The sequence below is a fragment of the Oncorhynchus mykiss genome, chromosome 8 (assembly GCF_057628025.1).
Source record: "Oncorhynchus mykiss isolate SJ-2025 chromosome 8, ASM5762802v1, whole genome shotgun sequence".
Taxonomy (NCBI): Eukaryota; Metazoa; Chordata; class Actinopteri; order Salmoniformes; family Salmonidae; genus Oncorhynchus; species Oncorhynchus mykiss.
In genome coordinates, this window is record NC_143029.1 from 85276404 (window position 1) to 85290383 (window position 13980).

The 13980-nt window shown below is 43.0% G+C and overlaps 1 protein-coding gene and 1 long non-coding RNA gene across 4 annotated transcripts in view; one reads left to right on the forward strand and one right to left on the reverse strand.

Moving 5' to 3' along the window:
* Positions 1-407: 407 nt before the first annotated feature.
* On the reverse strand, positions 408-7443 carry LOC110530787 (protein-lysine 6-oxidase). The gene is made up of 7 exons (XM_036986543.2): positions 4337-7443; positions 4137-4245; positions 3674-3805; positions 2540-2696; positions 2076-2171; positions 1801-1916; positions 408-1250 (listed from the first exon to the last, which is right to left on the reverse strand). The coding sequence occupies exons 1-7, from the start codon at positions 5304-5306 to the stop codon at positions 1244-1246; spliced, it is 1587 nt and encodes a 528-aa protein (XP_036842438.1). The 5' UTR covers positions 5307-7443; the 3' UTR covers positions 408-1243.
* A 976-nt stretch (positions 7444-8419) lies between these two features.
* The window catches only part of LOC110530792 (uncharacterized), a 51940-nt gene continuing 46379 nt past the window's right edge, over positions 8420-13980 (forward strand). For all 3 annotated transcript variants that reach the window (XR_016482685.1, XR_005052976.2, XR_002474602.3), the window contains exons 1-2: positions 8420-8478; positions 8803-9034. This is a non-coding gene — a long non-coding RNA (uncharacterized LOC110530792). The remainder of the gene's footprint in view (positions 8479-8802; positions 9035-13980) is intronic.

The window sequence follows — 13980 nt, forward strand, 5'->3', positions numbered from 1 at the left end:
TCCCAAAAGCATTTGTTGAGCAGCGTGTAGGCTATTTGGAGCGTGTACAGTCAGGTCCGTAAGTTTAGGCTTACGCACTAGTGCCTTTAAAAATGAAATTAAAACCTAGATGTAGCCTATAGATAGATATAAATTGCACAAGAAGTATACATTTACGGATTTTTTAAGATATTGTTTTCTCCCGGATTTCATCCACACAAGATGTCATGAACCCTAGACCCATTCGTCCCGCAGATATAGGCCTAACCAGATATAGGCCAGAAAATAAGAATTTGTTCTTAACTGACTTGCCTAGTTAAATAAAGGTCAAACTATTTATTTTTTCAAATATAGGCCTAACCACGGGGACTGCGGGTGCTCCACTAGTCTGAGCTCTATTTTCCATGTGACAAAAGAAAAGAATAGTCGGAGGTGAATTTATTTTTAATACACCCACTCTTCACCATGCTTATTGTATCTAGAACAACACCTTCAACAAAAACAACACCAATTGTAAAATGTAGGTTTGAGCGGCATATAAACAATTTTACATTACAATGTAAAAGAAAATAAAATAACATTCGCTCACTCATGCATACATACTTACAAAGTAAAAGAAAATCTATTATTACATTGATACTTAGCACATACAAGACCAGGCGTTTGCAACGTATTAATTATGGCCACGAAGTGGTGATTAAAGACGTATTAGCACATACAAGACCAGGCGTTTTGCAACGTATTAATTATGGCCACGAAGTGGTTATTAAAGACGTATTAGCACATACAAGACCAGGCGTTTTGCAACGTATTAATTATGGCCACGAAGTGGTTATTAAAGACGTACTCAACTGCATCTAACGATACTACAAGTGCAGAGCAAACATCAAAGCATACAAATAATATTATTCGAGCATAATGTCTAATTCAAGCACAGGCACTTTTTCCATTCCATTTTCCAAGATCATGCTAAAAAAATACAAAAATATCCCTCTTCTTCAAAGGATTTGTTACATCGATAAAAATACACAATGTCATGACATCTCATAATCCTCGGTAATTAGTAACAAAATGCCTTCTTTAGTACAGATTTCCAAACATATGACACACTAAAGAATTGAAGGAATGTCATCAACAGAGGAATGTAAAAAAACAAACAAATCTATCTACAACAGCTATTGGCCGCAACAACCGGTTGAGATTGCTGCTGTTTACAGTACTTAAAGGGACAAGAGGACAAATACCTCAGAATCCATGGCAAGCTTTAACCCCTGTGGAGAGAGGAAGAAAGAGATCCCTTTAAGAAATAGTGGTATGTAGTGTATCAAATCAAATGCATTCTGTTATATATCCAAGTGTGCTCCTGAGTGGCGCTGCGGTCTAAAAGCACTGCCTCTCAGTGTAAGAGGCATCACTACAGTCCCTGGTTTGAATCCAGGCTGTGTCACATCCGGCCGTGATTGAGAGTCCCATAGGGCGGTGCACAATCGGCCCAGTCTCGTCCGGGTTTGGCCATCATTGTAAATAAGAATTTGTTCTTAACTGACTTGCCTAGTTAAATAAAATATATTTAATATACAATGTGTATACAATATACACAATATATATATGAATGTTTATGCTATTACCATTACCAAAAACATCTATATTTGCCACCCAGCCTCTATTTTTTGCACTTACATGGCCTTTGGGGTGTAAAAACCTACACAGGGCTGAGACCTTGTTATGTATGGCATCATGGCCAATTACAGAGTCCATGATATATTGGTCAATCACAAAGAATCTCATATCGTGGCCAACCAATCACAGAGCATCTCTTACCTGGTTACCCGACAGTTCCGTGTCTGAACCTGAGTACCCGTGTATGTGATATCACACCGCACCACGTTGTTGGAATAATCCGACTCTTGAACATGATAACTGGGATTCACTATGACCTGAACAATGAAAAGATTTGTGTGTGAACAACGCTGCTTAGAGGAGATGGTCAGACCTCATTCAGATTGCACTGTTTTAAAACAGAACTGTTTTACCATTAAGGAATAGACCATTACCAAGTTGCTGTTGTAAATACAATAATAATTGAATGACATTACCCTCAGGAAGTAGTTTCCTGCAGGAACATCAGTGATGTCGATCCACTGACAGTCAATATCGGCAGCATAGGTGTCATGACAGCCTGGACTCAGCCCCTGTCAACGCAAAACAAAACACAGCCACAGCTCAATATGCAAAAAACAATAACGTGAAAAGAGTTCGAAGGCAACCCAGTAATGAGACATCATCACATTTATCTGGCTATATTGTTCTATAGTGACAGGAGGGAGAAAAACTCTTGACCCAGAGTTTTTCCTGTGTATGAGCGTTGCAGAACTAACCTGTGTATGGGCGGTGCAGAACTAACCTGTGTATGGGCGGTGCAGAACTAACCTGTGTATGGGCGGTGCAGAACTAACCTGTGTATGGGCGGTGCAGAACTAACCTGTGTATGGGCGGTGCAGAACTAACCTGTGTATGGGCGGTGCAGAACTAACCTGTGTATGGGCGGTGCAGAACTAACCTGTGTATGGGCGGTGCAGGCATATCTGCGTCTAAATCCAGCATCACAACCTGTGTCCTCCAGACAGAAGCTGGCCTTGTGTCCCTCAGCTACCTTCCTTCCTGTTATCACATCTAGCAGGTCATAGCTACTGAAGGCATCCATACTGTGGTAGTGTCTGGGGGAGGACATAGAGGGGGAGACCGGAGAGAGAGAGAGAGAAAGAAGAGAGGAGAAGGGAGAGAGAAAGAGACGTGAGAGAGGAGAGGAGAGAAAGAAGAGAGGAGACCGAGAGCGAGGGGCGAGTGACAGGAGAGAGGAGAGAGACAGGAGAGAGGAGAGAGACAGGAGAGAGAGGGGAGAGAGACAGGAGAGAGGAGCGAGACAGGAGAGAGGAGAGAGAGGGGAGAGAGACAGGAGAGAGGAGAGAGACAGGAGAGAGAGGGGAGAGAGACAGGAGAGAGGAGCGAGACAGGAGAGAGGAGAGAGAGGGGTGAGAGACAGGAGAGAGGAGAGAGACAGGAGAGAGGAGAGAGAGGTGAGAGAGACAGGAGAGAGGAGAGGAGCGATAAAGGAGAGAGGAGAGTGACAGGAGAGAGGAGAGAGAGGGGAGAGAGACAGGAGAGAGGAGAGGAGCGATAAAGGAGAGAGGAGAGTGACAGGAGAGAGGAGAGAGAGGGGAGAGAGACAGGAGAGAGGAGAGGAGCGATAAAGGAGAGAGGAGAGTGACAGGAGAGAGGAGAGAGAGACAGGAGAGAGGAGAGAGGAGAGAGAGACAGGAGAGAGGAGAGGAGCGATAAAGGCGAGAGGAGAGTGACAGGAGAGAGGAGAGAGAGACAGGAGAGAGGAGAGGAGCGATAAAGGCGAGAGGAGAGTGACAGGAGAGAGGAGAGAGAGGTGAGAGAGACAGGAGAGAGGAGAGAGACAGAGTACAGGAGTAAATTATGTACAATGATCTGGATTAAGTAAAAATTCAGGTTCTACAAAAAAAGGAACTGGTCTAATCTATCCTCTGAAGTTTCCCCATTCATACATATACAGTCGTTATAAGTGTGTCTGCCAAGCTGCTATTGCCTGTCACGAGTGAGGAAGACCTGAGACAAATAGAGCTAGTCATTTCTACTTCCTATATGCAATGGGAATATATTTACTCACTGGTGACAGCTGTGCCATTCCCACTGGTGTCTTGGTTTAACAGGAAGGAAGTCAGTGGTGCCCTGGTTCTTGACTTTCTGGGGGAAGCGGAGCAGTACTCTGTAGTCTATGTCTCTTGCTGTGCTCGCAGACCTGGGACAGACCATACAGGGAAAGATACATTAACTGTCATATTATATCTGATAAGGTAATCGTTTACAATTGTAAAAATGAGTATGTTTTAAGTTTATTGGCAGTGCAAAACGGAAGTACCTAAGTGACATCCTGTTTATGTTGCCTATTGAGTGGCAAACTACCAATTGAAGGCATTATGTACAGTAACCACACATTTCAGGAATTGAAGAGACAATGGGATAATGCAGACTTTTTTTCTTAAAGTGTTTCGCGGATGAAGACAAATAGAGAATATATGCTGTGAAAAAATTGCGCACAAAACAAGTTGGGCAACTACAGTATAACGTACCTCGCCAAACAGTTCTCCTCAGCCGCACAGCGCAGCGAGTACATCTGCATCCGCTGGATGTATGCACCTGCCTGGATGGCATACGGGTCTGGGACGAGATCTGGGAGCCCTAAAGAGAGACAATGCCATCACATAAGCCGTATAAGCGCCTATAACGGTTGTCACTGGAGCGTTTACACTTTTATGCGCCAATTACATACCATTCTGAAAATATCTAGTGCCGGGAACGGACGCCGGGGGACGCGGCCGCCGTGTGCGTGCTACGGGCGTTCTGCCTCTGGAGGAATACATGTTGTAGAAGACGGAATTCCGGTGGTTTTTAAAAGGGTTCCGAGGGTCGTCCGAGACCATATCCTCGCCATTACTTGCTGCCTCATTCGATGTCTCAGCAGCGTTAACGGGTCCGGGTCCTGGAGGAGTACCCCTCCGGTTAGGGATGAAATAACGTGCGTTGGAATTATCCGTTAGTGCGGGTTGCCTGGAGATGGATGCACCGGGCTCCGCGCGCATCTCTTGGTATTCTACGCCCGGTACAGGCACTGCCTCCCTGCCTCGGGATGAAGAGGCGGGAAGCCCCGAGCGAGCATCCCAGGTAACATCCTGAGTGACAGGGGCTCTTCTCCTCGGTACGCCGCTACCGGAGAACTCGGGGAGCAGCCCAGGGACCGAGGCGTTTACACGGGAAGTGTACTCTGGTGAGTTGCGCCGTGCGCCAGGGGACCCCGCCACACCCGCTCGGTATGGCATCTCGGGCTGCGACCTGGCCCCTGACTGGCGAGCATTGGGTACCAGATACTGTCTACTATCATGTCCTAAATGTGCTGATCCAGGATCTAGAACGTTGTTGGTTTGGTCCCGTAAATGTCCACCTACGTTCGATTCGATTGGTCCAGGTCTTCTGTGCGCCATTGTGCCTTCCCGCGTTCCAGGCTGAGTCTGACCGGTGCCATCCCTCCCAGTGCTCATGTAGACTCTGGATTGGCTTCTCGGCCGCGCCGGTGGTTGATACTCTGACCCGGTGCTCATCAAACTGTACACCTTACCGTTATTCTCCCACTGAATCCTCTGCCGCCAAGGCCCCACTCGTTCGCGTGGCGGCTGCTGCTGCCCGGTAATGAGATGAACCAGTCCTTGGAGGAGGTAGAAAAGTAAAATCGACCACTTCGCCATAACTGATAATTTAAACGTACTAAACACTCTCTAGAACTCATTAACTACAACATTAATCAATAGGCCTACGTATTTGACATTTGTATTGCACAGAATAGGCTAAAATGGTTCTGTGGAGGAGTTAAAAGTTCTTAGGAGGAGCGCGTGCACTTTCCGTTCCAGTGAATATGCGGCATAGCCTGCCTGTTTTCTCTGTGTGCGGCACTACTGATGGTTGGAGAGGACAGGAAGCTTGAATTTCTCAGCCATTTATCAAAACGGGCTAGTTTACTTAAGCATGCACAGAAAGCCTGAGGTTCGAGAGAAAATACTTAACTCTTTCCTCCCTGTGGAGTTCAGTTACACAAGCCTTATAACGTAGTTTACACAAGCCTAGAGTTTACTTAGCAAATTTTACGCACTGGTGTCATCTAGGGTCATCTGAATAGCAACGCCACTTTTGTGTGTTTCTCGTGATCAACTTGGGCATTGTTTCAATGCAAGTAATCTATATAAGAGGCAGTACTTTATTTGACACTTATTTTCTCTTATCATTTTGGCAAATTTTTTCTTAAAAGTCATCAATGTAAGGGAATCTCGTATTTTTTTCACCCAACTTTTAACCTAACTCCAATGACAGGATGAACATTTTGGTTGATTTCACGTTGAATTCACGTTAGTTGATAACTCAACCGAATTTAAATCAAAACTAAACGTCAATCTGATGTCTGTGCACAGTGGGAAGTCAGTCAGTAGGCTATCCCAACCTGGTCTCGTAGATTAGACGTAACATAGTAAACGTTGATCCGGGATATTCAAATTCGTATGATATAATACGTTTGGTATGGTTATATAAAACAGATGGTTACTTAAGGCAAAAACAAAAGTAGGGTGGTTGGTCAGGGTGGATGGTTGGGCTTATAACGTGAATGTCTAGTTAACTGGTTGGTTGGGGTGGATGGGTGGGCTTATACCGTGAATGTCTAGTTAACTGGTTGATTGGGGTGGATGAGTGGGCGTATAATGCGAAAGTCTGCAACCCAAAGTTTGCGAGTACAACTCATGGGCAACTTTAGCATTTTAGCTCTTTAGCAACTTTTCAGCTACTTACTACATTTTAGCTACTCTGTAACTGCTTAGCATGTTAGCTAATCCTTCCCCCAAACTTAACTCTAACCTAAACCCTTTAACCCTTCAACCCTTCCCCATCCACTAACCCCTAAACTTAATCCTTTAACCTAACTCCTAAACTTAACCCTAACCTTAAAACTAACCCCTAACCCCTAGCCTAGCTAACGCTAGCCAGCTAGCTAACGTTAGCCACCTATCTAGAATTCATAAAATATCATACATTTTGCAAATTCATAACTTAAAGTATGTTTAGCAAATGTATAACATTTTGTACAGTTTGCAAATTTGCAACATATAGTGCAAATTGTAATTCGTAACATACCATACAAAATGGGTGAGGAACATCCACAAATTAATACATAACATACGAAACATAACATACTAAATTGAGAGTCCGGATTTACATACAGAATAGTATGAAATGCTCTGAGACCAGGTTGGCTACTCTGTATCCACCATGAGATATAACAATTGCACTCAACAAGCCTACTGTCCCTATGAATAAAGAGATACAATTTGGTAAACTATATAATAAACACATGTGGAATGCTGTAAATTGTCCCAAATAAATTCAATGACATTCAATATCAATTTATCTGATTGGCTACAACATCTTATACATTTTCTTCAGGGGAACCATCTTCCTTTTTAACAATATGTTTAGCCTAATCACAGAATGACAAACGTCTCAATGAATCTGTCATTGTGAACGACATTGGTAGGCTACTACATCTCTAAATGCTGACATGACATCTCTAAATTGTACCATCTCTCAACCCTCTGTCTGTACACTTGAATAAACATCTCTATTTCAGAGCATGGCCATGGGGTGGCAGTGTACATCTGTGTTTGAGACACCTGTCAGGCCGTCACGGTTAATATTGAAGTATAATCAAATCAAATCAAATTCTATTGGCCATATACAGGTGTATAGCAGATGTAGCGAAATGCTTGTGTTTCTAGCTCCGACAGTGAAGTAACATCTAACAAGTAATATCTAACAATTTCACAACATATACCCAATACACACAAATCTAAAGTAAAGGAATAGAATTAAGAATATATAAATACGTGGACGAGCAATGTCAGAACAGCATAGACTAAGATACAGTAGAATATAATAGAATACAGTCTATACATATGAGATGAGTAATGCAAAATATGTAACCACTATTAAAGTGACAAGTGTTCCATTTATTAAAGTGGCCAGTGATTTCAAGTCTATGTATATAGGGCAGCAGCCTCTAATGTGCTAGTGATGACTATTTAACAGTCTGATGGACTTGAGATAGAAGTGTTTGGTCTCTCTGTCCCAGCTTTGATGCACCTGTACTGACCTCGCCTTCTGGACGATAGCGGGGTGAATAGGCCGCTGTTGTCCTTGATGATCTTTTTGGCCTTCCTGTGACATTGGGTGCTGTAGGTGTCCTGTAGGTGTCCAAATCAAATCAATGAAGTATTTATTGTTCATTATGCTTGACACAAAGCCTATATATTCACAATAGTAGTACACTTGGGGTGTGTGGATACATTTTAATGGGAACAATATTTTTTGATATGGTACCTCAGATATACAGTATCACTCATATGACATTTGGTTATTGGCCATCTGGCAACTTGGCGAGACCAGAAGAAGGCTGTGCGAAAACCGTGTGTAAATTGTATTTTGTAGGGTAGCCTACTGGCCAGTATAGTGTGCTTTCTGTCAAAATTAACTGGAATATAACAACAATGCGAAAAAAAACACTCAGCAGTAAGAACGTTTGTTGTTGGTTCAAACAATTGACTGGAACATAGAATAAGAGAGAAGTGCTGGCAAGTGTGTCTAGCGGATAGTCAGGACTTAGTAAATGTAGCCACGCTCCAAATAGGGCAAAAGCTCAACGACTGTCTCTGTCTGTCTGGTGGCTATGATTAGTCAGGAACCCGATACCTGGTGGGACGTTCTAGAATAGAGCTAGGGAACGCCCCGCTCACCGAGCCAGTATAAGACCGGCGGCGCCTTGCAACGGGTTTGGCACAGATTTCAGCTCTCGAGCAGGACAGATACAAAGTATAGACAGTAAGTATATATGCTATATTGAGTCTTTACTTGTGTGTCTGAAGTGAGAAAAAAAAACTAGTGAACAAAAAAAGTATTAAACAAAAGAAAGTAAACAAATCACAACAAACTGTTGCCACAAAGGTTGAACAATAGCCTATATGTTTTAAATTAAATAGTGTTTTTTTTTTTTTTTTAATAAAAGGATTTGAAATATTTTTTCGTTGTTGCTCTTCGGGTTGCTTTCATATTAAAACACCTGTTAGTTAGACTTCCCCTTGTGATGCTGGCCGAATAAAAACTAATTGTTGTACGCTTTGAATATATCTCATTCCATAAATCTAGGTATCCCAGGGCTCCTCAGAATCTTTGATTCTTGTGCGATTAAACGAAGATGAAGGTCTATAATGGTTATGCCACAAGAAACCCACGAAGGAATACACCTGTTTTCCTTCCCGATACTGTGACACCAGAAGCCATATCATGCGGAGTAAACATCTAATTGATAAACCCGGAGGGTATGACGGGGTCACCATAACATTACTACAGATCACATCACGGGGAGACAAACTTCAAGGTGAGACAAAACAACAAAAGACCGATATATTCCTTGAGAAAGATCGTATACTGTAGCCTACAAACGTCATGTTTTCGGTCAATGCTCCACGGTCTGTTATTGCTTGTACGGTCACTCAGTGCCAAGTTCTGCCTTTGAGTGTTTTTCCATTTTGTCATGAGCTGAAGCACGCGCATATTCATGTTGTAGTGGTTTATGTAGGCTAATGAAGAGGTGAATTTATATTCTTCAGATTCCAAAGTGAAAGAACGACATTTGAGGAATAGGCTATATGCAATATGCTAGCCGTTGTCTTTTCACCTAAAAAGGTTTACTTGTAACCCTCGGATGGCTTCTCTTAAGTGAATGACCAGACGCGCATGTTTGACGGTTTTTATCCAGGCCAAAACAAGATCTATTTTGATTTTGAGAAAAATAAATATACTAATACTACCACTGCTCCTATCTAAAATTGACATTGCAAGTGGACAGTTTTCAGCTCACACTGATGGCATTTGAAAGCCAACACTAACGTTGACAGCGACATGACAGGTTTTCAGTAAGACATGTAGGCCTATCACTTCTATATTAGGCTACATACCAAGGTCAGTGGGACGATTTGGATTCATTTGGTCTTACGGTTTCATCTGGCAATAGGGTGTACCTTTAATTGACTCAGAACGTGACCAGACCAGTGGAGGCTGCTGAGTGGACAACGGCTCATAATAATGGCTGGAATGGCATCAAACAACCTTGTCATTCCACAAATTTCGCTCCAGCCATTACCACGAGCCCTTCCTCCCCGATTAAGGCGTCAGCAACCTCGCGTGGACCAGACGTCATAAAATGATATTCCAGGCAATGAACTTTACCTCTAGTTGTAACTAATATGTTGCTTTGTCAGGGGGGCGTTTTATGATGGCGTGTCCTTGCTTTGATAACCTACATGTGGGAACTAATCCTCGTGATACTCTGTTGTGACACAGATAGTGTGATGGCTATTATTATTCATATAAACACTTAGGCCTATGTATCACCTTTTAAGTCTAACATTAATTATTAACGTTTATGTGTAGTTTTTACAGTTATTAATAACACATTCATATATAGTTAATAATGGATCTATTGAAATAAATTGCCTTTCAAGCACTGTAGTAGGCCTGTGTAACAGTATAACTTTCGTCCGTTCCCTCACCCCCTGCACACACAGACAACTGACACCCACGAAGCATCGTTACCCATCGCTCCGCTGCCCTGGCAGAGCAAAGGGGGAACAACTACCTCAAGGTCTCAGAGCGAGTGACGTCACCGATCGAAAACGCTATTAGCGCGCACCACCGCTAACTAGCTAGCCGTTTCACATCGGTTACACCTGATTGTAGTTGTTCGGTAGCCATGCACGTTTCTATGTTTCTTTAATCATTCCATAATACAGCACCAATAAGACAAGTGCCAAGACTATTGCTGTATTACAGGTTGTTTTATTGCTTTGGTGAAATTTTCACAGGTATGTGGTACATTTTCACAACTTAGTACAAAACTCAAAACAGATCATCAAAAGGACAGTTGTTTGAAAACTCTTAAGCACATTTTCAATTGACTAATTACAACATACAAAATCACACAGTCACCTTTTCACCAAACGGGGACAACAACAGTCCACACATTTTTGGTATGTGACCTCAGCGGGAATCGAACCTACAACTCTAGTGTTGCTAGTGCCATGCTCTAATGAACTGGGCCACGTACAGAACCACTACAATACAACACTGTAAAATACAATACACAATGACTGCACAGGTGGAAGATGTTCTGATTGCCATCCCCATGGGTGTACCAACCTCCCTCAGGGCACGGATGAGGCATGCAATGAATTCAATCCAGACCTATGTCAGGCTGGAATACGACACATTCCTAAAGGTTTTTCCCAGGTGCATCACCAGTTGGTATATTTACTGTGATTTCGATGAGAACCTGTGGCCAAATGCTCAAGACAGGCTTGATGTAAACTACTGCCAGATAAAAAAAATGTGTTGCTTTCTTCGCTTTCATTTGATTGCATTGTGAAAGATGTCTTCAGTGATCACACTTTTGATAGAAATGATGGACATTTGATGTTCAGTCAATTTTAATGGGTGTATTGCCTAATGTGGAAACAGTTTAATGTACTACAGTTTACAGTACTGTCGAATATTACATTCAAAGGGTAATTTTGAAACATGCATCTTAAATGTTTTGCTATTGGATAAACTGGTTGTTAAATTAACTCAATTGAGGAGATATCATTATGTCGTGTTAAGGTGATTAAACCAATGTGCTCATTATATTTCACAGTAAACGTATATTTTGGATCAATGGTTGTGTGGTGAAAGATGTCTACAAACAAAATCAATGCACAATGAAAGGTTTTGAATGTTAGACTGGCTGCATTATTACAAATGTTACCAGTTTGGAGTTTTGCACTAAGAGTTTTGAAAATACTACCAAAGCGATTTAAACTAAAAAAAAACAGTATTTATCATCCTACACAAGTCTAGGAAAGTGTTTGGGAAATTTAGGAAGTAAAATCTCTCTCTCTCTCTCTCTCTCTCTCTCTCTCTCTCTCTCTCTCTCTCTCTCTCTCTCTCTCTCTCTCTCGCTCTCTCTCTCTCTCGCTCTATATATACATATATATATAAAAACTACAGACGATGTCCGCGCCCCCGTGGAAATCTACTCAGCATAATACAAATAAGCTAGAGTGGTGTTTGTCAGACCATGAGACATCTCGAAAATCGGTCAAAATTGCCTGTAGAGTCTGAACGGTTTGGCCTACAAACTATTATAACCCCTCTATGGAAAGATGAGACTCATGAACAGGATGGTGGTTTCCGTTTTGCTCTACGACCCCCCCCCCCCCCCCCCCCCCCCTCACAAGCGTCTTGGGACTCGTCTGAATTTCTGTACAGCCGATCTACCAAACTTCTGTCTGTAGCGTCCGAACATTTACACACTGATATGACCTCTCTGTGTAAAGGTGAGATTCTCACAAACTCGTACATGTCATTTTGCTCTCGGACGCCCACAGGCCTCACAAGACTCGTTTTAAGGTCTCCCGGTGCCACTTTAAAAAATGACAGGAAGTACAGTATATATGGAGAGTGTTTGGTGGCAAAAAATAAGGGGTTAAATACATGTACAAGAAAACATGTATATATGTATATATGTTTCCAGATTTTCTTATATATCTCAGATATAGGACAGACACTTCAGAACAACTTTCCTTTAGATTTTTTTTGGGGGGGACTGTCTTTTGTTCCATGTAGTGAATCTGTTGTTCAATGCGTTTGCATGGGCTAATAGCAGAAAGGCCAAACACATTTTTTAAATCAAATTATTTGTAAAAAAAAAAAAAAAATGTGATGCTTCAAGGGGTCTTGGAATTCAAAATCAAATAGCTAAATGGTCCTTGGTATGACTTTCTTAAAACAATTCCATAGAGCTTAGTAGAATGTGTGTGTGTGTGTGTGTGTGTGTGTGTGAGAACAGGTTGCACAGTGACTTACTCCTTTTACCTTAGTGAAGTTGATCCCGTTGGATGCCATCAATTTAACTGTCAAAAATCAGACAGAGTTTCTGCCAAAGTTGTGCCAAATATCCCCCGTGCATGCTCAAGATCAGGTTCTATGGAAAGGGCCAACTCATAACTAATGTCCTTTGCCCTTTACAGCCTTGATTATCTAACAGCACAGTGGTAAATGAAACAGATCACTTCTTATAAAACAGAACTGGGTATGTCCTAAGTCAGGGGTCTCCACCCTTTTCTAGCATAAGACCTACTTTTTAATTATGAAACATTTTGAGCAACTGCACATTTTTCCTATCTCGGTTTTATTCGGTTCTGGTCTGGGATTGTTTGTTTTGTTTTTCACTCTTAAAATTCTAAGTATTCATAAAGAAACAATTAAATTGGATGCTATAAGTCAGTGTCAATGCTTAAATCACACCAGAATAACATTTTTTAGGGTAAAAAAAAACCATCAATGTGGATTGGTAGCTGGCCTGCGAGCTACTGGTAGCTGGCCTGAGAGCTACTGGTAGTTGGTCTGAGAGCTACTGGTAGTTGGCCTGAGAGCTACTGGTAGTTGGCCTGCGAGCTACTGGTAGTTGGCCTGCGAGCTACTGGTAGTTGGCCTGAGAGCTACTGGTAGTTGGCCTGCGAGCTACTGGTAGCTGGCCTGAGAGCTACTGGTAGTTGGTCTGAGAGCTACTGGTAGTTGGCCTGAGAGCTACTGGTAGTTGGCCTGCGAGCTACTGGTAGTTGGCCTGCGAGCTACTGGTAGTTGGCCTGAGAGCTACTGGTAGTTGGCCTGCGAGCTACTGGTAGCTGGCCTGCAAGCTACTGGTAGTTGGTCTGAGAGCTACTGGTAGTTGGCCTGCGAGCTACTCGTAGTTGGCCTGTGAGCTACTGGTAGCTGGCCTGCGAGCTACTGGTAGTTGGCCTGAGAGCTACTGGTAGTTGGCCTGAGAGCTACTGGTAGTTGGCCTGCGAGCTACTGGTATTTGGCCTGTGAGCTACTGGTAGTTGGCCTGCGAGCTACTCATAGTTGGCCTGCAAGCTACTGGTAGTTGGCCTGCGAGCTACTCGTAGTTGGCCTGTGAGCTACTGGTAGTTGGCCTGCGAGCTAGTGGTAGTTGGCCTGCGAGCTACTCGTAGTTGGCCTGCGAGCTACTGATAGTTGGCCTGCGAGCTACTGGTAGTTGGCCTGCAAGCTACTGGTAGTTGGTTGCGAGCTACTGGTAGTTGGCCTGAGAGCTACTGGTAGTTGGCCTGAGAGCTTCTGGTAGTTGGTCTGAGAGCTACTGGTAGTTGGCCTGAGAGCTACTGGTAGTTGCCCTGCGAGCTACTGGTAGTTGGCCTGAGAGCTACTGGTAGTTGGTCTGAGAGCTACTGGTAGTTGGCCTGAGAGCTACTGGTAGTTGCCCTG

What these genes read in the sequence shown, in the direction of transcription:
- LOC110530787 (XM_036986543.2), bottom strand. Translation starts at nt 5,306, where the DNA reads ATGGCGAAGTGGTCGATTTTACTTTTCTACCTCCTCCAAGGACTGGTT. An exon ending in GAGGAGAACTGTTTGGCGAG is followed by an intron (nt 3,806 to 4,136) that starts GTACGTTATACT and finishes GGTCTGTCCCAG; the next exon opens with GTCTGCGAGCACAGCAAGAG. An exon ending in CCTGCACCGCCCATACACAG is followed by an intron (nt 2,172 to 2,539) that starts GTTAGTTCTGCA and finishes TTGCGTTGACAG; the next exon opens with GGGCTGAGTCCAGGCTGTCA.